The sequence below is a fragment of the Tachyglossus aculeatus genome, chromosome X1 (genome assembly GCF_015852505.1).
Source record: "Tachyglossus aculeatus isolate mTacAcu1 chromosome X1, mTacAcu1.pri, whole genome shotgun sequence".
Classification (NCBI taxonomy): domain Eukaryota; kingdom Metazoa; phylum Chordata; class Mammalia; order Monotremata; family Tachyglossidae; genus Tachyglossus; species Tachyglossus aculeatus.
This window is the reverse complement of record NC_052101.1, coordinates 21,793,992-21,817,943: the sequence shown is the minus strand read 5'-3', so window position 1 is coordinate 21,817,943 and position 23,952 is coordinate 21,793,992. Positions and strand designations below refer to the sequence as shown.

Sequence of the window (23,952 nt, the reverse complement as noted above, 5' to 3'; positions counted from 1 at the left end):
AGAGGTTTTACCTAAAGCAGGTAAAAGTGCAGACTGTTATCTGGAGATGTAAGTGTATGTTCTGGATGGAGAGCGGGTCTCATTCTGGGCACTGGGGGGCACGTTGAGGAAATCCCAGATCAGAATAGTGTCATCGTGGGAGCTGCTAATGATCTGAAACTCATCAAACTGCAGGCGAAATACACGTCCTGAATGTTCCTGCAACACAGAACAATCTTGTTAATGCAATAAAATTGGAAAACACACCCCAAAAATGGATCTTCGGTTGTCTGAAATGCTACAAACTGGAATTTAGCCCATTAGTAGGAAACAAAATGGTCTCCCCCGCCCCTCATTTTAAGTTAAATAGGCTGCACCTCTCGGTTTTGAGGTGAATACAAAAGGGGCTCATTGAGCAAACATGAGCAAAGGGAATTAAATGTGGAAAGGGCACTCTCTCGCTGCCACATGAGCTTTGTCTTTGAGGCAGAGAACTGAGAATTGTAAAAACTGATGGGACCGCAATGGCAGCATTGGTTAAACATATTCTGTGCCTCGTGGGATGGGAGTGTACCTTCAACTGTTACAGCACCAGTTTCACAAAACCATCAAAAGGGTTTGTGAAAAGGTTTGAAAAGATCCTCACCGTCATCCAATCTGTCACCAAAACCTGCCGGTCTCACCTCCGCAACATCGCCAAGATCCGCCCTTTCCTCTCCATCCAAACCGCTACCCTGTTCGTTCAATCTCTCATCCTATCCCGACTGGATTACTGCATCAGCCTCCTCTCCGATCTCCCATCCTCCTGTCTCTCCCCACTTCAATCCATACTTCACGCTGCTGCCCGGATCGTCTTTGTGCAATAACGCTCTGGGCATGTTACTCCCCTCCTCAAAAGTCTCCAGGGGCTACCAATCAACCTACGCATCGGGCAAAAACTCCTCACCCTTGGCTTCCAGGCTGTCCATCACCTCGCCCCCTCCTACCTCACCTCCCTTCTCTCCTTCTCCAGCCCAGCCCGCACCCTCCGCTCCTCTGCAGCTAATCTCCTCACCGTGCCTCATTCTCGCCTGTCCCGCTGTCGACCCCTGGCCCACGTCATCCCCCGGGCCTGGAATGCCCCCAATCCCTCTGCCCATCCGCCAAGCTAGCTCTCTTCCTCCCTTCAAAGCCCTACTGAGAGCTCACCTCCTCCAGGAGGCCTTCCCAGACTGAGCCCCCTCCTTCCTCTCCCCCTCCTTCCCCTCCCCAACCCCCCGCCCTACCTCCTTCCCCTCCGCACCGCACCTGTATATATGTATGTACGTATTTATTACTCTATTTTACTTGTACATATTTATTCTATTTATTTTATTTTGTTAGTTTGTTTTGTTTTGTTCTCTGTCTCCCCCTTCTAGACTGTGAGCCCGCTGTTGGGTAGGGACCGTCTCGATATATTGCCAACTTGTACTTCCCAAGCACTTAGTACAGTGCTCTGCACACAGTAAGCACTCAATAAATACGATTGAATGAATGAATGAAGATGTATTGAGTTTCTCAAAATCAACCAGAAACAAACTAAAAAAAAAAACAACCAGTTTCAATATATCAATGGCATTCCCAATTAACACATGTTCTGAAACATCGGGGTTGGCTCACTACAGAGATTATAAGTTCTTTAAAGAAAATTTAGTGCTGATCAAAAGGGTCAGAAAACCCCTGGAGATCTAGGTTGGTTCTCATCAGAGTCAAAAAAGTACTGGTCAGCCTAGAGTGAGAGGCCACAATACCACACCCTTGGTTTTCTGCCAATCATCAGTGCTTTGGCAAAATAAAGACCTCTCATGGATGTTGCAGGGATAAAATGTGATCATTTATGTGGAAGTGTTCTGGAAAAATGAAAAGTGCTATTCAAGCATAAGATTAGTACGATGATGATTATTATTGGAACTTATCTAGCTAAGTCATCACATATGTAATGGATTCTTAATCTGGAGATCCTAGTCCTACAACTAAAATAATAATAATAATAATGATGGCATTTGTTAAGGGCTTACTATGTGCCAAGCACTGATCTAAGAAGACTAGCTTAACCCCTCACTAGCCATTCACAATCCTTGTTCACCCTGAGCCAACTGGGATGAAGCCTTCTGTACTTAAAACACCCATTTCCTAAACAGACACCACCCACAGTAACCCAGAGCTCAGGAACAAACCGACAACAGAGGAGGGAAACACCCAAGAGCAACACAATTTAGCAACCCATAGCTTTTTTTTCCTTTCGATAGGGTCTGAAAAATATCCCAGTTTAGCCGATTGTTGCATCTCCAGGAATCCCCAGCCAGTGACGGTAATCAAGATCAATCAACAGCATTTACTGAGTGCTTACTGTGGGCAGAGCGCTCAACTAAGCACTTGGGAGAGTGCGATAAAACAAGAGTGCATCCACTGTTTCAGAATTCAGGAGCTTATGTGTGTTCTCAATTATTTACTTTGACCACTCTGATCCTTTGAATTGTAAGTACTTTTAGGTTGGAACCCCCGTCAGAATGGAAGCTGGGCAAGTCACTTCATTTCTCTGTGCCTCAGTTACCTCATCTGTAAAATGGGGATTAAGACTGTGTGCCCTCTGAGGGACAACCTGATCACTTTGTAACCTCCCCAGCGCTCAGAACAGTGCTTTGCACATAGTAAGCGCTTAATAAATGCCATTATTATTATTATTATTATTTCTTTATTATTTACATACCGCACCAGGGGGACACTCACTAAATGCTGCTGCTACTGCTACAACTCCACTACTATTGCCATCATCAATCGTATTTACTGAGCGCTTACTATGTGCAGAGCACTGTACTAAGCGCTTGGGAAGTACAAACTGGCAACATATAGAGACAGTCCCTACCCAACAGTGGGCTCACAGTCTAAAAGGGGGAGACAGAGAACAAAACCAAACATACTAACAAAATAAAATAAATAGAATAGATATGTACAAGTAAAATAAATAAATAGAGTAATAAATATGTACAAACATATATACAGGTGCTGTGGGGAAGGGAAGGAGGTAAGATGGGGGGATGGAGAGGGGGACGAGGGAAGGGGCTCAGTCTGGGAAGGCCTCCTGGAGGAGGTGAGCTCTCTACTGCTGCTATAACTCGGCTAGCTAAGGGATGGTAAAATCCACCAGTAAAACCCAACGGGCCTGTGCACGGTCAAAGTGATTTCTCATTTCAAGTCAGAGTACATAAACCCTCAAGTCCATATCGGCGATCGACATCTCCTCTTCTCAGCCCCGAGAGGCAACAGCCTTCTTCCGCCTTCAGAACCGGCAGACTGGTGACTACACTCGTGAGCCCCGTTCTAAGGAACTGAAGGACGGGATAACTATTGAACGGCAGAGTCGTCCTTTCTGGAAGGCACGCGCAACTCTATTCCCCCGATTGACCCCAGAGAACGTACCACCAAAGTACGCAAGCATAACGTGCTTGCCGGAGCGCGAGGGTCGAGAGCAGCTTGCAAGTCCCAAACTTTAATTTTCCTGCAAAGGGAGACAGATGAAAGCACAAATTACACTCCAGAGTTAACCAAAGGCAATATAAGTTTCCAACACAGTAGAAAATACACCATGACAATTATGCAAACAACAGCATTTTCCTGGTAAGATTAGAGTTCCCTGTTGATCTGCTGTTCACAACTAAAAGTGGATGCTGCAAAAAGGCTTGCGTCTCTGACTTCGGGCTCCCGTAGCTTTGAACAAACTAAAGATCTACCTTGGAACTACATCATCAATCGTATTTATTGAGCGCTTACTGTGTGCAGAGCACTGTACTAAGCGCTTGGGAAGTACAAATTGGCAACATATAGAGACAGTTCCTACCCAACAGTGGGCTCACAGTCTAGAAACACCAAAAATCTTAAAATTAGAAAAAAAATCTATTACCATTAGGGAGGGTGGGATTAGCAAGTTAATTAAAGGGCAGTTTCAAGTCAATTTTCTGTTAACCATTCTGGACTTGCTTTATCAAGACATGAAGTTATCTTTGAAAGGACTCCCACCTCCCCTCCACCCTCTGCCAAAAAAAAACCTGATTCATTGTTGCACACTATGCTCCATCACCAGATAGTGAGTATTTATTGACTTTAACATACATTAAAGGAAACTCTTTTCTGCTACATTTGCAGGCAAGAATGGGACCTCAATCATTTTCCTCATCTGGACAATGGGGATAAGCTGGATTTTCACCATCATGTATCCAATTTGATAGCCTTGTATCTAGCCCCATGTTTAACACATAATAAGCATTTAATAAATGCCATTATTACTATTATCATGAGTAGTGCCATCTTTAAAAAAGGATGACTATACAGCTGTCTTTTATTTTCAGATATGACATTACTCATGATAATAGTCTTGTGTATGACTTCATTCAATCGTATTTATTGAGCGCTTACTGTGTGCAGAGCACTGTACTAAGCCCTTGGGAAGTACAAGTTGGACTATTATTACATACTGGTTATCAGTGGTAATCAGTAGTAATGCAGGACAAGGACAGCATGAATAATTAAAACCTACAGACTCAAAGTTTTTATTTGAGTTAAGAAAGGAGAAAGCAAGCTGAAGGTAAGTCTATTTTTGACAGGCAACCATTGGAGGCTTGGGAGGAAGGGGGAATAATTAGCAGTAGCAGTTCGGTTGGAGAGGAGGGGGGGGGTTTATTACTATTATGATTATTTATTAATTATAAAAATGACAACTGTGGTATTTGTTAAGCCCTTTCTATGTGCCAGGCACTGTACTAAATGTTGGGGTAGCTACAAGCAAATCAGGTTGGACGGAGTTCCTGTTAAGACCAATTTTACAGATGAGGTAACTGAGGCACAGAGAAGTTAAGCAGACAAGTGGCAGGGCCAGGATTAGAACCCAGTGATGCTGTGAAAGTAGAAGAGACAAGATATGACAAAAAATTGAATATGTGGGTTGAATGAGAGAGATGAGTCATGGCTAATACCAAGGTTACAGGCTTATGAGTCAGGGAAGATACCGGTGTTATCGATAGCTATGAAGATACCGGTGTTGTTGGAGGCCTTCCCAGACTGAGCCCCCTCCTTCCCCTTCCCACCGCACCTGTATATATGTATATTTGTTTGTACATATTTATTACTCTATTTATTTTATTTGGTTTATATGTTTTGTTGTCTGTCTCCCTCTTCTAGACTGTGAGCCCGCTGTTGGGTAGGGACCTTCTCTAGATGTTGCCAACATGTACTTCTCAAGCGCTTAGCACAGTGCTCTGCACACATTAAGCGCTCAATGAATGAATGAATGAATGAATGAATGAATGAATGATAGCTTTGGGAAAGCCTGGAGGAAGACAGGGTCGCAAGATGAGGAGTTCGGTTTTAGAAAAGTTAGGTTTGAGGTGTCTGCGGGAAATCCAAGTAGAGACGTCCTGAAGACAGGAGGAAATGCAAGATTGCAGAGAAGGACAGAGACTAGGGAGGGAGAGGTGGATCTGGGACTCATCTGTGTAGAGATGGTGGTTGAAGCTGTGGGAGTGACTGAGTTCTCCAAGAGGGTGGGTGAGGCTGGAGAACGGAAGGGGCCCAGAATTGAGCCTTGAGGGATGGCACTGGAGGGCTCCATCAGTTAGGGGGTGAGAGACGGAGGAGGAGCCTCTGAAAGAGACTGAGAAGGAGCACCCAGAGAGATAGGAGGAGGAACCAGGAGAGGGCCGTGTCGGTGAAGAGCGGCCCCGAGGGCTTCCACATCCTATATCTGGAGGCCTCTGAAATATCTGGACGCCTCTGCGGTCACTTACTAACCACCACAAATTACCCATCACTCTCAGGCTTTCTGACCCCAAGGATCTTTGTAGTACAGGGAAAAACACATGTCACACGACGATTTCATTTGGGTAGACAGGCAATGATATCTTCAGTGGGTTCTCTTTCGGGACGTGATTACGGGAGGCAAACAAGACAGTTATCAGCCTGGAATACTTACCCATCGTAGGCACCGCTTACAATCCTCTTGTTATCAAACCTGATGCAGCGAACTAGTTCTTCGTGGCCTTCGAGAACCCTTAAACAGGCCCCACATTCAATATCCCATAGCCTTACAATAAACCAAGAAACAGACAATTATCAATCGTATTTATTGAGCGCTAACTGTGTGCAAAACACTGCTAAGCACTTGGGAGAGTACAATGTCACAGGGTTGGTAGAAACGTTCCCAGCCCACAGTGAGCTCAAGTCTAGAATCTGGAAAAACAATTCCAGCATATTTCCCTTTGAGGCAGTCTGCTGTAAAATCCCATTCTAGCCCCCTTCCCTCACCTTCTCAATATCTGGTAACCGGGAGTTATGGACTAATGAAGAATAAAGGGCCTTGGGAGCCAGAGGACCTGGTTCTAAATCGCATCTCTGCCAATTGCTTGCTCCATGACTTTGGAAAGTCACTTCACTTCTCTGTGCCTCGGTTACCTCACTTGCAAAATGGGGATTAAATCCTCGTCCCTCCGATTCCGACTGTGAACCCCATGTGGGACAGGGACTGCACACAACCTGATAGACTTGTACCTACCCCAGCGCTTAGAACAGTATCTAAAACATAGTAAACCCTTAACAAATAGCACTGTTTAAAAAAAAGTAGCATGAACTAGTGGAAAGAGCACAGGTCTTGAAGCTCTGCTGCTTGAGTGCTGTGAGACCTTGGGCAAATCGTGACTTCTTCGTGCCTCCGTTTCTTCATCTAAAAAATGGGGATCTTTCATTAACCCTCCTGTGATTTCATCTGAGGGGGAAGTCCCAAGGTAAGGACAATGCCAAACATTAAGTTTTGTGAACTGGAACTGCAGGAGAAATTCAGGAAGCCCAGAGGCTGTTCAACAGACCCAAATCAAACTCGGGGAGCTGGTGGAATAGGGGTTTCATAAATAGATTCCTATTACTAGGGTGGGGTGGCATAACACTGGCACTGTGCTGGGGTCACTTTGGCCACGAATGGCCTTTACTTATGCTCCTCTGCAGGCACTTTGGCCTACTTGTTGTTGTGCCCACTGCCCCAGGGGGAAGAAAGCTGGCCAGAGGGAGAGAGAAAGAGAGTGAGAGAAAGACAGAGCACACATGAATGATGCCACGTGTCCCATTTGGTGATCTTAGATCCACCCTAGCACTAAGCACACTATTCATTGTTAAGATTAATAATACTAATAATAACTGTGGTATTTGTTAAGTGCTTACAGTGTGCCACACACTGTACTAAGTGCTAGGGTGGATACAAGCAAATCGGGTTGGACGTAGTCCCTGTCCCCCATGGGGCTCATGGTCTCAATCCCCATTTTACAGATGAGGGAGCTGAGGCCCAGAGAAGTGAAGTGACTTGCCCAAGGTCACAGAGCTGACAAGTGGCGGGGTCATAATTAGAACCCACAACCTTCTGACTCCCAAGCTCGTGCTCTATCCACTATGCCAAAGTGCTTAGAAAAAGCACGATTAAATCAAGCTCATTGGCACATCAAGGTAATCAGCTCCTTTGCCCAGGTTTGTGGTCCCAAAGTCTCTGTGTCTGGACTGGGGTTCCTCTGTCTCCATCAGCACGGAGATTTGCCCACACTGCTGGAGGACAGAGATGGGGATGGGGAGTAGCACAACACACAAGAAATGAGAAATAAATGGCTAAAAATCAGAGTTGCAGCCAAAGTTGTCGGTTCAGAAATGACTTTCAGGTATTACCCTCCACCCCTGGCCCCAGCCCCACATTAAGAGGCGGGGCTGAAATTCAATTTCCACCTCCATAGAATCCAGGCACCACTAATTATTACAGCAACAAACCAAAAGTGAGCTAAAACCCGCAGCAAGCACATAGCCCAACAGTGGCCAAGCCTCTTTCTCCTCCTCTTCCTCCTTTACTCTTCTCCTGGTCCAGGAGCAAGAACCAGGCCACCATCCCTTATAGCAGTAATCCACAACCTACAATCATCCTTCCCAACCATTATGCAACTTGGGCATAAACCGTCAGGGGACCGTTCTTTTTGTTAGCCCGCTGATGTCTCGGCAGCAGAAAACAAATCCCCAGAGTTGCTGGCGATCCATTTCCACCCACCTAATGGTATTGTCTGATGATCCACTCACGACTAGTCGATCTCTGTACTGAAGGCAAGCAATCCCTCGCTTGTGCCCATTAAGGGTACGAACAAATTCACAGGTACTTGTGCTCCAAACCTGCATGATCAACAAACGATATGCTTTATGTGAGAAGGAAAAACTATAGGGAAAGTACGCCTGGAAAATAAACATTGCACAGTTATCAGAAACTTCGTGAACACACACAGTTTCGAAACCTCAAAAGATGGAGTGAGGCGATGTGACCACGCTCCTCTCCAGTGGTACATCCAGCCTCTGGAAACTTAACTGAAAACAGAGCCGCTCATTTGACTGGTTGCTTCTCAAGCTCTTCACACTTCCATTCCACCTAAAAACTGCTTCTTGGCTCTTTCTCTACAATCACTTCTACAAGTTAACCGGAACAGATTTTTACGACAGGCGTCCCAGATGTAGGGAATTAAACTGTTGTACAAATCCCTCCAGACTAACCTATGAAGTTTAAAGCACTTACGAAAGGATCCAACTACCTCACATTATTTTTCTTATTACCATTTCAACCAGCAAGATCATTTCGGTTGCCGAACAGCGTGTATTGCGAATACTCTCTTACAGGCTGTTATATTAGGAAAAATAAAAAGAGAGAGAGGGAGAATAATACCAGTTCACTTCCATCTGGGTCTCCTACAGATTTATAGATCTTAAGATACGCTTAATTTACACTTGACCGGTATCATCCACAGCAGCATTTAAAGGAAAATATAACTGACGGAAGTCAGGGTGCAGTCAAGGACCATTGAAAGAGTTTTTTCCATCTGTCCTCCCCTCCTCCCTTCCCCGACCCCCTCAGCCCCCATCCTGTTTGATGGTGGCACAGATGCCGCGCTCTGCTCTTACTTTAATGGTCCTGTCGCCAGAAGCAGAGACAATATACTTGTCATCAAAATCTACCACATTGACAGCTGCCCGGTGGCCAACCAGCACGCGTCGCAGAGTGATATCAGTAGGCGATGCCATGTCCCACACTGCAATGGATCTGTCCTTGGAACAGGTCACCATTAAGCCGTTGCTGAAACGGAGGTGGAGGACTGCTTCATTGTGGTGGATCAGTGTATTCAGAACTTCTCCTGTGTTTACATCCCAAACTCTAGGAAAGGAAAAAAAAAAGTGAGGGAAATTAACATGGAATTGTTCCTTTGGAAAAAGGAAAAAAAAAAAAGAACCTCTATCTATATGCCTTGATCCAACTTGAGATATAAGACTGCGGAACTTGACCAGTGATAAGGGAGGTTGGGCAACTAGGAAGGCAACAGGGGAGGAATGTTGTTGGGTTTTTTGGGGGGGTCATACAACTCAAGAAATTGGGACACCCAAACCGAAGGACCAAGTGCTAGAGGGTCAGAACGATACAACAACGCTGCTCACCTTACTGTCGAGTCGGAAGAACCGGTGACGATAACTCTTTCATCATACTGCAGACAGAGGACGGAGCCTGTGTGTCCTGTTAGTACTTTCAAACATTCCAAGCTGGTCTTATCCCAAATCTGTTAAAACACAAAGTCATTTACGTGATGTGATGAGGAAATCAGATTTTAGGTCTGGTTGGGTAGTCTACCCTCACTTGACTGTAAACTCTTTCAAGGCCAGAATAGTTGTTCTGTACTCAGTAGGTGAGTGGAGTCTGATTGAGCACCATCTTATCCCACTATTTCCACGGCACTTAGTCTTTCCTATTTCTGTACAGAAAACTGAATGCAACCGGTCTTCACCAATCCCAAGCATCACATTTGGACAAGCAAGGTGGCAAATGGCAAGTAAGTAATCGTATGGAAATCATCGGGCAAGATCCACTGTCTTTCCCCCAGAGTCCAGCCGGTATCAGATCATGGGCGCGTAGCCAGGTTATTTTTATTTCCTCTACTCTGGGGGTTCTAGGTAACAGGAAACCTGAGCCCCAGTCCCACATCTGGATGCTTTGTTGCAAGCACCCTATCCCTTCAAATGCTGTTCTGCAAAACTCAAGGTGGTCAACTTGACATCCCCCAAAAGGCAAAACCAACTTTCACTGGTGACAGGTAAGCGAAGCTTTTATAACGATTTTTTCATTTACTACGATGACTAGGGAAACTCTCAAATTGCCTAAAAAATAATTTGCCTTTATTACTAGGACAAGTTCACAGAAAATGGAATAATCTCAATATCACATGCATGAATATTTGCGGTTGAAAGTGGAATCTCTGCAAAGGAGCCATGATCCATATTCTAAATTGAAAAATATTCAATCCTATAGCAATGTCATGTTCAACAAAGATTAAGGTGTCTATTACGATGGGTTGATCAATTAAACACAATTTGGTACAGCGATCAATGAATGGTTAAACACTTACTGTGGGCACAGCCCTGTACTAAACGCTATGGTGAGTACAATGCAAGGAAATTGGTAGACATGATCCCTGCCCAAAAGGAGCTTACAGTCTAGAGGACGAGACAGACATTAAAATAAATTACAGACGGGGGAAATGGGAGACTATGAGGATAGTAAATATCCCATTGCCATAAAATGAACAGAATGGTAATTGAAACAGATTTGCCGACCGTGATTTTTTTTGTAAACCGTGTTGCCCCAGAACCTGGAGAAATCTGTCATGGAATTACTGACCCAGCACATTGATCACTAGAATAGGATTTCCAGACAGCCCGGCTGGTCATTTTGAGGAATTTCTGGGAGATTAGGATGAGGTGGTCCTGAAGGACAGGGGGCAAGGTCTGCTTCGGGTTGGAGGAGCTTCTGTTCGGTGAAACCCTTCCCACGGAGTTTAGGACAGTGCTCAAGTGCTTATCACAGTGCTTTACACATGGTAAGCGCTCAATAAATATGACTGACTGAATGAATGAGTTAGAGAGTCAACTGCAAGGCCTCTCTCGAGCTGTAGACCTTTGGGAAGATCATAAGGAGAAAGGACCAGTTTCACCCCAAACCAACCTCTGAAGCTGTGTTCAACCCAGTCAACCTAATTCTACCCCCAGTGCTTAGTACAGTGTCTGGCACATAGTAGGTGCTTAAAACACACCATTAATTGGAACTCTCAGTGCGGGACTACCCTGGACCAGGACGGTACGGAGGTCCTCAGAACCCCCAAAGAGTAGTCCCATGTGGAGTACACCCCTACAGACTGAGAGGGACCAAAGTGAGACACCCAAGACCTGACCCAAACCCTAGAGAATGCTCTGGGAGATGGCTAGGGATTTAGGGTTGCCATCCGGGGGCCACAGACGTTTGCCTTTTAGAGATCCTGTTAGGGACAGCATCCAGGGATGCACTAGGTTGCCCTGCTTCCTGAGGTCCAAAAACAATCCCAAGGGGATTAGGGCCAGCAATTTATGATGCTTAATGTGTACAAAATCCAGTTAGGGGAGCACAACATCAGCAAGACATTCCCTGCCCTATGGAAGTTTACAATCAAATGAGGCAACAATCATTTATTAATAGTTGGAGTAGGGGGAAGAACAGAGATGTAAAGCGGGATATAAGGATGTAAGCAAGAGCGCAAACAAAATAGGCTTAATATGACGAAAGCTCATCCTCTAGGCTGTAAGCTCGTTGTGGGAGTGCTTCTGTAATGTTGTACTTTACCAAGTGCTTAGTACAGTGCTGTGCTCAGATATAACTAAATAAAACATTTACTAATATGCAACTGAATTATTACAAGGTTTACTTCATTTGGAAACACTTCAGTAACCTGCTAAATTAATAATAATAATAATGTTGGTATTTGTTAAGCGCTTACTATGCGCCAAGCACTGTTCTAAGCGCTGGGGTAGATACAAGGTCATCAGGTTGTCCCACGTGGGGCTCACAGTCTTAATCCCTATTTTACAGATGAGGGAACTGAGGCCGACAGAGAAGTGGTGACTTGCCCAAATTCACACAGCTAAGTGGGATTAGAACCCATGACTTCTGACTCCCTGCCACGCTGCTACTTCTGAATTAAGAAATTCAGAGCTTGAACAAGCAAAGTCAGAAGTGAGGCTGAGAGTCCTGAATGTGGATAAATTGAGGATAAAGCCATTCCATGTCAGGGAAATCCTGCCAGGATACAGCAAAGTCACCTGGAGGTGAGTTAAAACCATCCTATTGTTCCAGACTGATTTATCACTTTTGTCTTATCAGTCAGGCCCTCCTCTCAAATGCTAATGAACCCTTTAGCAAGAGGAACAATCTTAGGACTCCCTCTCCCTTCTACATTGCCCCTTTTGGATCTGTACCCTTGAAGTCCAAGATAAGCACCCACCCTCAGCCCTTAATTTATCTTAATGTCTATCTCCCCTGATCTATACTGTAGGCTCTTTGTGGGCCAGGGATGCGCCTGCCAACTCTGCTGTATTGCTCCCTCCCAAGCACTTAGTGCAGCGCTTTGCCCTCCCTAAGTGCTTACAAAGTAATACTGATTGACTGTCTCCCTCACAGGAGTGATAGCTTATTGTGGGCAGGAAACGTGTCAGCACTGTACTCTCCCAAGGGCTTAGTGCAGTGCTCTGAACCAAGAGCGCTTAATAAATACCACTTATTTATTGATTGACCAGTGGTGTTACACTAACATGATTTATACTTGCTAGTATATCACTCCCTCTGGATATATGCATTAATAAAACCCCTTCCACCAGGTATATCAGAGTAGTGAAAATGCAGAAAGACCCCCCCTTTTTACCTTGTTACATGCCCCAGAGCCCAATTAAAGTTTCAACCCAGCTCCCTGGGATGCAAATCTAATTCAGGGCAGTCCTCAAGATATCACTTTGGTGCAAAGTGGACCTAGGAGGTCTGAACTGAACTCACATTTCGGGTGGTCTCGGACAGCTGCTCTGAAGGCACGTGTTTGAGAGGGTGACTAGGAAAGGTACACGGCAACAGAAGTCGTGGAACCCCATCTCCAATTCTTTCCTACGATGGAACCATGGAGGGACCTTTCTGAGCTTCTCAGGAAGCTTTTAAGAGCCATCGCTCAGATTCCCTGCTCAGTGATTCCTCTACATCAGAATTCAGAACATTAAACAATCCGGAATGGAGAAAGGCATCACCTCACATGCTATGAAGTCTGAATATGCAACAGGCATGACACACTCACCTTAATTGAATTGTCCCTTAAGCCACTGATAATCTTTTCATCATCATATTGTAGGCAGTATACCCCCTTACTATTTTCGGAGCGACACTGAATTCTCTGCAAGTTGTGTCGTCCACATCGCCAGTTGGACTCTATCGTCTAGGAAAAAAAAAAAAGGAGTCAGGGTCGGGTTTTGTGAATCGATTGTGTCCAGTTTCAGACTGACGCGCCTCCCCTCTTACAGAAATAACATGCTGACATTCTGAAATTAACTTCCCATGTACTATCTGATATAGAAGGCATGTTGCTTTTCAGATTATTCTTTGGAGATTATTCTGGGAAAAAAAAACATATTTATGGGATTGCTTTTGGAGCCAAAATATAAAGTAAGTGCTGTTGGTTGGCTCTTAATAACCTAGCTGGATCGGACGTGAGCTCTGGGACCATGACGAGAATATATCAGTATTCTACTAAAAACAGTCAAATCCCAACCACTAAAACTGAAATTCAGGCTAGTTCAGCCAAGAGACCAGACTAGGATTTAGGATACACAAAAATCTCTAAAGACGGCTCAGGCCGTAAACAGTTTTTATATATCAAGATCCACTCTTGAAATTACCTGCAGAAACAAACATTCTGTTAAACATTTGTGAAATAAGAATAAGAGTAATTATGACAATAATAACTGTGGTACTTCTTAACTGTAGGTGCTACTGTGCTAAGCACTGGGTAGATAGAATATACTCAGAACCGACACAGTCCCTGTCCAACATAGGGTCTGGATTCTAGAGTGGGGTGAAATGTTTCCTGTCTAAGCTTACTGCCCTAGTTAAACGATAAAGATAATCCAAAAGGGAGCTTCAACTGCAGCTCAATGGGGTGCTCTTCTGGTAGCCTGAAGTTTAAGGTAGAGAGATTTATACTGGAGAGAAAAATAAGGTAGTTTATGTACTATAAAGCAACTCTCAAACCAAAGGTAGTTAATCTCAGATATTGCTACTGTGCCAATTCCCAAACAGCCTAAGAGGCAATGGTAAATACACATAAGTATATACCACTGTTGACAAAAGTGGATTATCTTCCACCTCTTGAATTTTATAGCCCTTTTTAGAAAATACATGTTCACGTTGGCTTCATAAAAACCTTTCTGAGCTTTTCAGGAAGCTTTTAAGAGCCATCGCTCAGATTCCCTGCTGGGTGATTCTGCTACATCAGCATTCAGAACACTGGGGTTCCCTAAATCCCTAAAATAATAATACCAATAATAATTATTGTGTTTGTTAAGCGCTTACTCTGTGCAAAGCACTGTTCAAAGCGCTGGGGGGATACAAGGCGATCAGGTTGTCCCACGTGGGGCTCACAGTCTTAATCCTCATTTTACAGATGAAGCAACTGAGGCACAGAGAAGTTAAGTGACTTGCCCGAGGTCACGCAGCTGACAAGTGGCTGAGCCGGGATTCGAACCCATGAAGACTCCCAAGCCCGCGCTCTTTCCACTGAGCCACGCTGCTTCTCATTAATGGTTCAAGGAGTCTAGGAACAGTTACCCGAGGCCATCATGAGGGGGGCAGGATGTGTCAGTGCGGGACTGTGGGAAACACTCCCTAATTGTCTAAGTCTGGGGTGCAGAAAAGGGGGTGTTGCAATTTAAGGGGCAAAATCCCTTGCCACTGTACAGGAGGGCTCTGCACACAGTAAGCGCTCAATAAATACGATTGATGATGATGATAAGGAGGAGGAGAAGGAGGAGGAGGAGAAGGAGGAGGAGGAGGAGGAGGAGGAGGGGCAGGACGGCAAGCCTAGGGAGGGATCTGTGACCTTAGATCCATGACCCTTTCCACAGCCGTCACGGAAGATGATCCAGGGTGATCTGGTCCAAGACTGCAACTGAAGAAAAGCTGGGGCGGGTCCAGGCGTGTTTGAAAGTTTCTCGACCGAACCGATGGGACCACGCGGTTACTTGCTTGGTCTGTGACAGCCCTGAAACGGTTGGGAATCTCCTGCCGTGTTCCTGGCTCCTGCCAAGACCCCCGTTATCGGGGCAGTAGCTGGAGGTTTCTGGGGATGGGGGAGTTGCCGCTGCTGCCTGCTAATCCCCCTCCAAATCGGGGATAGGAGTTGGGAGTCGCTGGGGTTCTCTTGAGAAACAGCGTGGCCTAGTTGAGAGAGCACGGGCTCGGGAGGAACCTGGGTTCTAATCCCGGCTCCGCCACTTGTCCGCTGTGTGACCTTGGGCAAATCACCTAACTTCTCTGTGCCTCCATTACCTCAGCTGTAAAATGGGGATTAAGGCTGTGAGCCCCATGTGGGACACGGACTGGGGCCAACCTGATTACCCGGAGTTTAGAACAGTGCCTGGCGCCGAGTAAGCCATTAACAAATACCGTTAAAAAAAAAATTGTACGCTCCCAAGCACTTAGTACAGTGCTCTGCACATAGTACGTGCTCAATAAATGATTGATTGATAGATCTTGGCATGCATCAACAAGTCACATGTTCAAACAGTAGTCCACAGAGAATGCCCACAGAATAGTCTCTGTAGACTACTGTTTGATCATTAAATGTTCCTCCTTGCATCTGCCCCTAGTAAATGTCCTTCCATTCACTAGCCGGAGACATTTTGGATTCTGTCCTTGCTGCTCCCGACCTGAATAACTTGCATCTACCTCAACATTCAGTGCGGTGTCTGGCTCACAGTCAGCACTTAAATTAGAACAATTGTTACTATTATTGCGTTATGAGACGTTAGCCCATGTCCATTTGGGGGCATTCATAAGCTTAACGTGTAGTCTGGGTTCCATCCAAGTCACTGGCTTCAGGACTCAAAACTGACCTCTGCGGAATTATCAAGCACTAGGTAACACTAGCTAAGCGTTTACTACGTGCCAAGCACTGTACTAAGCACTGGGGTAGGGACGTAACAATAAGGTTCTACACTGGGCTCACAGTCTACGGTCTGAGGATCAATCAATGGTGTTTACTGAGTCCTTACATGAGGATCAATCAATGGTGTTTACTGAGTCCTTACAGAGTAAGCAGAGCACAATACTAAGCGCTTGGGAGGATACAATCTAACAGAGTTGTTAGGCCCATTCACTGCCCACAACCAGCTTACAGTCTAGAGGTAAAAACAGAATAGAGCGACACACCTCACCAAAGCATTTAGTACAGTGCTTTGCACACAGTAAGCACTCAATACGATCAACTGAAAGACAATACTAAAGTCATTCATTCAACCGCATTTACTGAGCGATTACCGTGTGCAGCGCACTATTCTAAGCACTTGGGAAAGCCCAATACAACACTAAACAGGCATATTCCCTGCCCACAACGAGCTTACAGTCTACAGGGAGGCACCCAGATCGCTCCTCTTTGAAGCAGGCCTTTGCGGCACTTCCAATCTAAAGCTGGTTCAAGGCATCTCTCCTGGTCGATGAACTAATCTACCCAAAGGCAACAGTGAAAGTTCTCACCAAATAAATGAGGATACAGCACCTGTTTACTTCCCCGTTCGGTACACTGGAGAATCTGAAAGCTCTCTACAGTTGGACCTCAACGGCTGAATTATAAGGCAACGAGACATAAGCACTTTCACTCTACGAGTAAACGACACTTCATTTAAGCAACGTTGTAGTGTTGGCTACTGTGGGAAAATATTTCTTGTTTTTGAGAACTTATAAAATCCCCTTACACTGCGCAAAATTTCAAAATACTGGGAAGGTAGCCATGACACACAGAATATACAGCAGCCCTGAAATTGGCAACAGAGTGAAAACAGATGTGTGAGTAGAGAGAAATAACATTATTTTTAGAAGCCTAAATACAGCTGAGTGGGTGGGCACCTTTCGGGAATATTCTAAACGAAGCACTGTTAATATCACCTCTGCACACCCCGCCACTTGCCACTTTTCCTTTACAAAATAGTTCGTTATACGGTGCCATGATCCGGCGTTCAGTTCCGAGGAAAAATTGTGAATTGGTTTGATCGCCCTCGCCAAGTGGTATTGGGCAAGGTTGGAAACGGCAAAGTAGAACGACTGAGACAAAGTGCCCTGAGCCATGCCAACCGTGGTGTACTTAATGCTGTGGCAAAACACTATCAGGTTAGTATCAACACTCAGGTCACACAACTCACAAAATGTAGTTGTGCCCTGGCCATCTGTCACTCTAAAATGCGTACGTCTGGACCTACTAAATTCTCGGCAAAATGGCCTGTAAATTAATCCAAACCTGTCTTCCACATAAATTCCATTTTCAAGTGTGGGACAGGAATCATTATAGGTGAAACACCCCCTCCGACTTATTTTTCACATTCCTTGGCCAAATGCCACTGTATATTCAAACACCCAAAATAAAGGTGACTTGGGTTTTTTATTTTTAAATGGTATTTGTTAAGCGCTTACTACGTGCCAATCATTGTACTATGCACTGTGGGAGGTACAAGATAGGTTGGGCACAGTCCTTGTCCCACATGGGGCTCCCGGTCTTCATCCCCATTTTGCAGACGAGGGAAGTGAGGCCCAGAGAAGTCAAGTGACTTGCCCAACGTCACACCGCAGGCAACTGGCAGAACCGACGTTAGAACCCAGGACTTTGGGGAATGACTCCTTCTGCGGGAAAGGAGGAAGACATAAAGACAGTCAAGTAAAGGAGTCAGCGGGCTTCTTCATCCTCTCTCTGCTGTGGGTTTGGGGTGTTTCCCTGTTTCTGAGGACTTCCGAAGGGGTGTGCCAAGTCACGCGGTCACTCATTCTACATCTCGTACAACGCTCTTTGGTCGCTGATCCTCGGTCCAAGGAAGAAGACCTGGCCCTAATACACTGCCTATGATTAATTAGCCAGAGCCACTTTGAATTCTAAATATGCTGAGTCTGATTTTAATAACATATCTACCCCAGTGCTTGGCACACAAGCGCTGAAAGGCACAATTATTATTGCCTCCTGCGATGTTAGCAACAGCACCCTATTTGTGGGGGGGTGGGTGGGTATATACAGACTTAAAGTCATCGAGGCTTCTTCATCTTCTCTCTGCTCTGTGTTTGAGGTACTTCCCTGATTGCGAGCACATCTGGCAGGACAGAAAGAGGCCGAGAAGACCTAATCCATCTATTTTTCCAGTTGATTCCTGAGTTTCGTGAGTCTATCATGAATTGTTAAGGTGACATTTTGAAACTCTTGGGGCAGAGAGTCCTTTTTGCCCGAGAATTCTGCCTAGCATCCCTAAAAATCTTTGGAAAAGAATACACACAGCATTAGGAAAAAAAAAAAGACTCCCACCAATGAACACGCAAAAAGCTTAAATGCTGCAAATCCGAAAATATGTTTTCTTGGGCAGGTCTAGGCCAAAACGTGATATCAACGATGTGGCTGGATCATAAGCGGTTGAATTGTGGGACATATCACCCCAAAGGCATACGTGCAATTAGGCTCTATTCCAGAACCAGCCCTGATGGGACAGTCAAGCCCTATGGGTAAATAAACTATTACACTGTAAATCCCTCCCTGCACTCTGGGTCTCCCCAGCCCCGTCTCTGCCTCACAGTATTTTCTTCTTTGACTGAATTTTCATCGGAGTGGCTGCAGCTGAGAGCCAAGAGTCACCACTTCTGCGCAGACCCCGACCCATGATCCTGGCCAAAGCCACGGACAGAGGAACAGAGACGGGCCAAGGCAGCTGGAAAGGGCGGTGGTGGCCCGGGAAGACACCGTGCTACCCTCCCACGCTGATCCTGGCCAATATCCGGCCCTGTCTCCGCTCCCATGACTTTGGCCGAGCGGGAAGGTATAGCCGAGAGCCGAGACAAGAAAGATGATGGCATGACGGTGCTGGTTGCCCCGGCAGAAACAACTACTGCGATGAAAGTTCCAGAGAAAGGAAATAAGGACCGGAGCCTGCCGGGGCGGGGAAATGGGTCTAAGGTGACAGAGAAGGGTGGAGCTAGGACCAAGGGGTAGATTTGGCTACTGCCACAACAGTCAGTCAATGCTTGGGTGCTTGGAGCCAGCAGGCCTCGGGACTGTAAGGAGAGATTTCCAGGGGCAAGATGGTTCCTCCTTTCCCTTTTCTTCATCTTTAAAGTTGGGGGACCCTCTCCTTGAGGAGCCCTGTCCATGCAGGCTGTCTGCCAACCCCCGGGTTGATCACCTTTCCTCTTGAGAGCTCCCTTTCCCAATTCTGCCTCCTGGCAGGGGCGAGAGCCAGATGAAAAATCGCCAACCGCAGCTCCTGCTCTCCGGGAGCCATCTGGCTCTTTAAAGGCCTAAGAGTTTCCTCATTTCCTCCTTTCAACGGGAAGTGAAGGAATGGGGGGAGAAGCTGGGAAAACAGGATGGAGGAAGAGGAGCGAGACATCAATACGTGTGGCCACGTGCCTTGTGTACGCACCTGAGCATTCTCTGCCATCATCCAAAGGGGGGGGAAGCCAACATGGCTTCGCTCTCTCGTGGGGAAAATAGCCAAAATGACCACTGCCAGCCAACTTGGCGGACTGTGCCCGGAGCCGGGAGCCAAGACAGCCTGCCCGCTGGCTGTGACGGGCGCATAGCAGAAGGCTGAGGCAGAGGACCAAGTCACTAGGAAGGAGTAAGGCTGACAGACGTGGAGTCAGACTAGGTGGTAGCAAAGTGAGGAAATGCAGTTCAGATGAAGGTTGGCTCAGAAAGCGATTCTACCTAAGCAAGATGCTGGGGTCTTTTCTGGCACCTCTATGACAACAGGCTAGACTGTAAGCTCCTTTATTGTTGTATAGTGTTCTCCCAAGCGCTCAGTACAGTGCTCTGCACACAGGAGGAGCTCGATAAATACGACTGAATGAAAGAATAAATGAACGGGCAGCAGGCTGGGCAGAATGGGAGGGAAGCAGACGACTGGCCTTCAGTCTGCCCTGGCCCTGGATGGGGGGCCTGTCTCCTTTTTGATGCCTGTCTATTAATGGGTGCTCCAGGATAGAGCTAAAGACTCCCAGCAGAACGGAATCTGCCCGGGAGGGACAGAATTCTTCAAGGAGGAGCTCAGTGAGCCAAGGCCTGGGCCCTGGAAGACCCTGGGCGGGAAGCTCAGTGGGCAGGGGAGAAGTGATCCTGAGAGGAGGAACGGTCCTCTTAAATGAGACTGCCTTGGAAGGTCAGAGGGCCCCGGTTAGGGAGTTTCCCTTCCCCAACCTTCCTGCCTCAGTAGAAGGGGGAAAGAGGGGAGCTGGGAAGCACACTGTAGGCTGGCTGTCAATGGGAGGGAGGGGTCCCGCCGGCTGCAGTGGAAAAGGGATGGAGCAATTACATGATGCTTCCTTAACCTAGCTAGGCTTAAGGAACCGGGAAACTTTCCTGCAGGTCACTAAAGGGGCTTCCTCTAGCAGAGACAGGTAGTTGGAAAAGGAAAAACATCACCTGGCCAAATAAGCCTGACTGAAAAGCCGGCCCTGAAACTTTGGCACCCCTACATTCTCACTGCTCCAGAAGATTACCTAATCGATGAGAACTAGACTCAATGTCAAAAACAGAGAGACACGCTTCTGCTAAGGGAACTCGACACCTCAAAATATTCATGTCGAATAATGATTGTGGCACCTAATCAGACCTTGTCTGGCAGGTGCCATAGCTGTACGTACTTGTTATTTATTTATTCATGTTAATCTTTGTCTCTCCCTCTAGGCTGTAAGCTCGTTGTAGACTGGGAATGTATTTGTTTATTATTAGACTGTACTCTCCCAAGCACTGAGCAGAGTGCTTTGCACATGGTAAGTGCTTAACAGATACCATTAAAAATGTGTGTGAAAGTATATATATATATATATATATATATATATATATATATATACATATATATATACTCTTACATACAGACATGAGCTGGTAACTTAGGCTCCTGTGTACACCTGCATGAAGGAAGAGGAAGTTTCCTTTTTCCTCAGAGAAAAAACTTTCTATCAATATTAAAAGCCTAGAACATAAAGGAAATTATATAATATATATATATATAGGGCTTGAAATTTCAGGTACTGTTTCGACTTTTGTCCTGGCCAAGTTTTCACCACCAAAGCACAAGGACATAAAGAAAGATGAGTGATTCATGTAAAAGTATTTTTTAATGGTATTTTATGTGGGGGGTTTTTAAATGGTATTTGTCAAGCGCTTACTATGTGCCAAGCACTGTTCCAAGCACTGGGGCAGATACAAAGTAATCAGGTTGGACACTGTCCATGTCCCTCATGGGGCTCATGGTCTTAATCCCCAGTTTACAGGTGAGGTAACAGACACAGAAGTGAAGTGACTTGCCCGAGATCACACAGCAGAGAAGTGGCCGAGCCGGGATTAAAACCCAGGTCCTTCTGATTCCCAGGCCCGTGCTCTGACAGGTATTTGACCTGAATATTTTCTCCAAGCATCAGGCAACCCGGGGCCTTCGGACACACGCCACGGGACTTTGAAGACAAAGGAATCCGCCAAAGTGGGCTCCTTGTGGGCAGGAAACGTGTTTGCTAACTCTGTTGTACGGTACTCTCCCAACCGCTTAGTGCGGTGCTCTGCATGTAGGAAGCACTCAGTAAATCCCACTGATGGACTGACTGAATAAACTGCGCTGACACGGTAAGTAGTTATAACACTATGACTATTACCCTAGCCTGGCTGTTGAGCTAAAAGGAGGAAGAGGAGGAGGACTTCTGCCCATTTCGTTGCATTCTCTTTAAGAAGAGGGCTCAGGGAATAATGAACAAGTCTCAGCATATCCCAAGCATTGTGCAACGACAAAGAGTTGGGCCCTACCCCTAACTCGGGGTTGCATTCCTCCAAAAAAACATACGATATTAAGGTTGCAAAGGCTGGGATAGCTCAAACCACGTAGCCCATCGGGGATAAACCAAGCAGCCCCATGGCACCAGAGCTGCCCTTCAGGTCAGGGTGGTCTCCCTTCTCCCCCCGTACCAGCTTGGGAATGCAGTCCTACCCCCTGTAGTAGCAGACGGCATGCGGAATCAACCCATCCATAGTCTTTGAGTGCTTACTGTGAGCAGGGCACTGCACTTAAGTGCTTGGGAAAGTACAATGCCTTAGAGTTGGTTGACAATCTCTGCCCACAGGGAGCTTAGTCGACATTAAAATAAATGTGTTACATAAGTGCTGTGGGGTTGGGATGTCAAGGGGCTTAAAGGGTTCACAGCCAAGTGCACAGTCCACATAGAGAGGCGCCTGCCAGCCCCAATTTTAGGAAATTGGAAAAAGTTATATCTGTAATTTATTTTTTATATCTGTGGGCAGGGATCACATCTACCAACTCGACTGAACGGAACTTTCCCCAAGAGCTTAGTACAACGCTCTTCACAAAATAATTGATGCCACTGATTAACTGTAGCAGTTTCTCACCAAGGACGGTTTGGTCGGGAGTGGCGAGTCCAAGGAGTGTTTAACCCGAATAATTTACTGTGATCCTTTGGATTGTTGAACTCTGTTTTTCATTGTACTTTGGAGGTTCTTAATCCTTCCCACATGTGGATGGAGTCCCTTATAGGTCTGCCGCTTACTTAATTTCTTGAAATTATCCCACAGTGAATATAGGGCTTTGTACATTCTAAGCACTTAGTAGCATTAACACTTAATACTTAGGATGAGGAATCAGCCATTTGTCATATCTGAAATTACTTAATTGTCGAGTACCTTCTTCAAAAGTTAGAGCTACATCTGTAAAGTGAGATAAACACTGAATTACCTAGTTAACTGCAGGATGTACATGGAGAAAATAAACCGCTTAAAGGTCAGCTTTCCACTTCATTTTTGGTATTGTAGACTTCCTCTAAGCATTTCCAGTTGACTGGTTTGCAGTCCACTGACTTTAAACCATCACAAGTATTTTATTAATCTTAAATATATTTGGAGAATACTAATGAGGATCATTTGAAGAAAACAAAATCATTTTCCCAACTGATTTTCACCAGGCTTCCCCAAATAGTTCGTCTAGAACATCTGCCAGTGATTGCTTCTGCATGAGTTTTCGCTCTGCATAAAACTGAAAGAAAAGTGGCCAGCAATCAAAGCAGAACTGGTTGACACATAAAGTTTACGGAGTAGGCCTTGATGAAAACTTCAGGCATAAGTCTGAGGGTTTTTTTCCAAGACCAAATCAATTAATCACTGAACTTTATATCGACAGTGTTAAGTGCACAACACTACGGTTTTACAGCTCATTTGGGTTAGAAGCCAAATGTTCAAGACAAAGGTTGGCATTTCTAAATATTTTACTCCAAAATTCATACATTTTACCCAAAATGGAATGTTTCCATTAGTTCACATCTGCCTAGAAAATCAAACACATGTTCCTACATTAATGAATTTTGGTCATATAACTTTTATGTCCATCATCTGGGAATGAGGATTACTTCACAGTTGGGAAACTGAGCGGAGCTTTATGAGAAAGACGGTGTCGCCTGACTGAGGCCAAGCTTTTTTGGCCAGGGAGGAAATGCTGAGTGACCCCAACCTGCTATAAATACATGTGGAAGAATTGCTGTTCACTCATTTCCCAGTTAGAGTATAAAATGAAATAATACACAAATTCTAACAAGAACACTTGAGGAAGAGTGCAAACTGTCAATATTTCAAGCTACTTTTACATAAATTATGTCTATTTTAAAAACTGAGAAGCTTGAATCCACTACTGGGCAGTTAAGATTGGGACTAAAGCTGCTGGAGTCCATGGGCGAGATTGGAAATATATACATTTTAAGTCGACTTCTTACCTTGAAAAGCTGCTAGTGGAAGAATGGATTTTTGTCAAATATTCCAAACACAAACT

At 45.4% G+C, this 23,952-nt stretch overlaps 1 protein-coding gene across 6 annotated transcripts in view; it reads right to left on the bottom strand.

The window, feature by feature from the left end:
• FBXW11 (F-box and WD repeat domain containing 11) overlaps positions 1-23,952 on the bottom strand; it is a 142,496-nt gene that overhangs the window by 5,434 nt on the left and 113,110 nt on the right. For all 6 annotated transcript variants that reach the window (XM_038772349.1, XM_038772352.1, XM_038772348.1 and 3 more), the window contains 7 exons: positions 13,188-13,325; positions 9,487-9,605; positions 8,959-9,208; positions 8,063-8,181; positions 5,963-6,073; positions 3,418-3,496; positions 12-198 (listed from right to left, as the gene is read on the bottom strand). In XM_038772349.1, coding sequence (XP_038628277.1) covers positions 37-198; positions 3,418-3,496; positions 5,963-6,073; positions 8,063-8,181; positions 8,959-9,208; positions 9,487-9,605; positions 13,188-13,325 — 978 coding nt within the window. In that variant the 3' untranslated portion in view covers positions 12-36. The remainder of the gene's footprint in view (positions 1-11; positions 199-3,417; positions 3,497-5,962; positions 6,074-8,062; positions 8,182-8,958; positions 9,209-9,486; positions 9,606-13,187; positions 13,326-23,952) is intronic.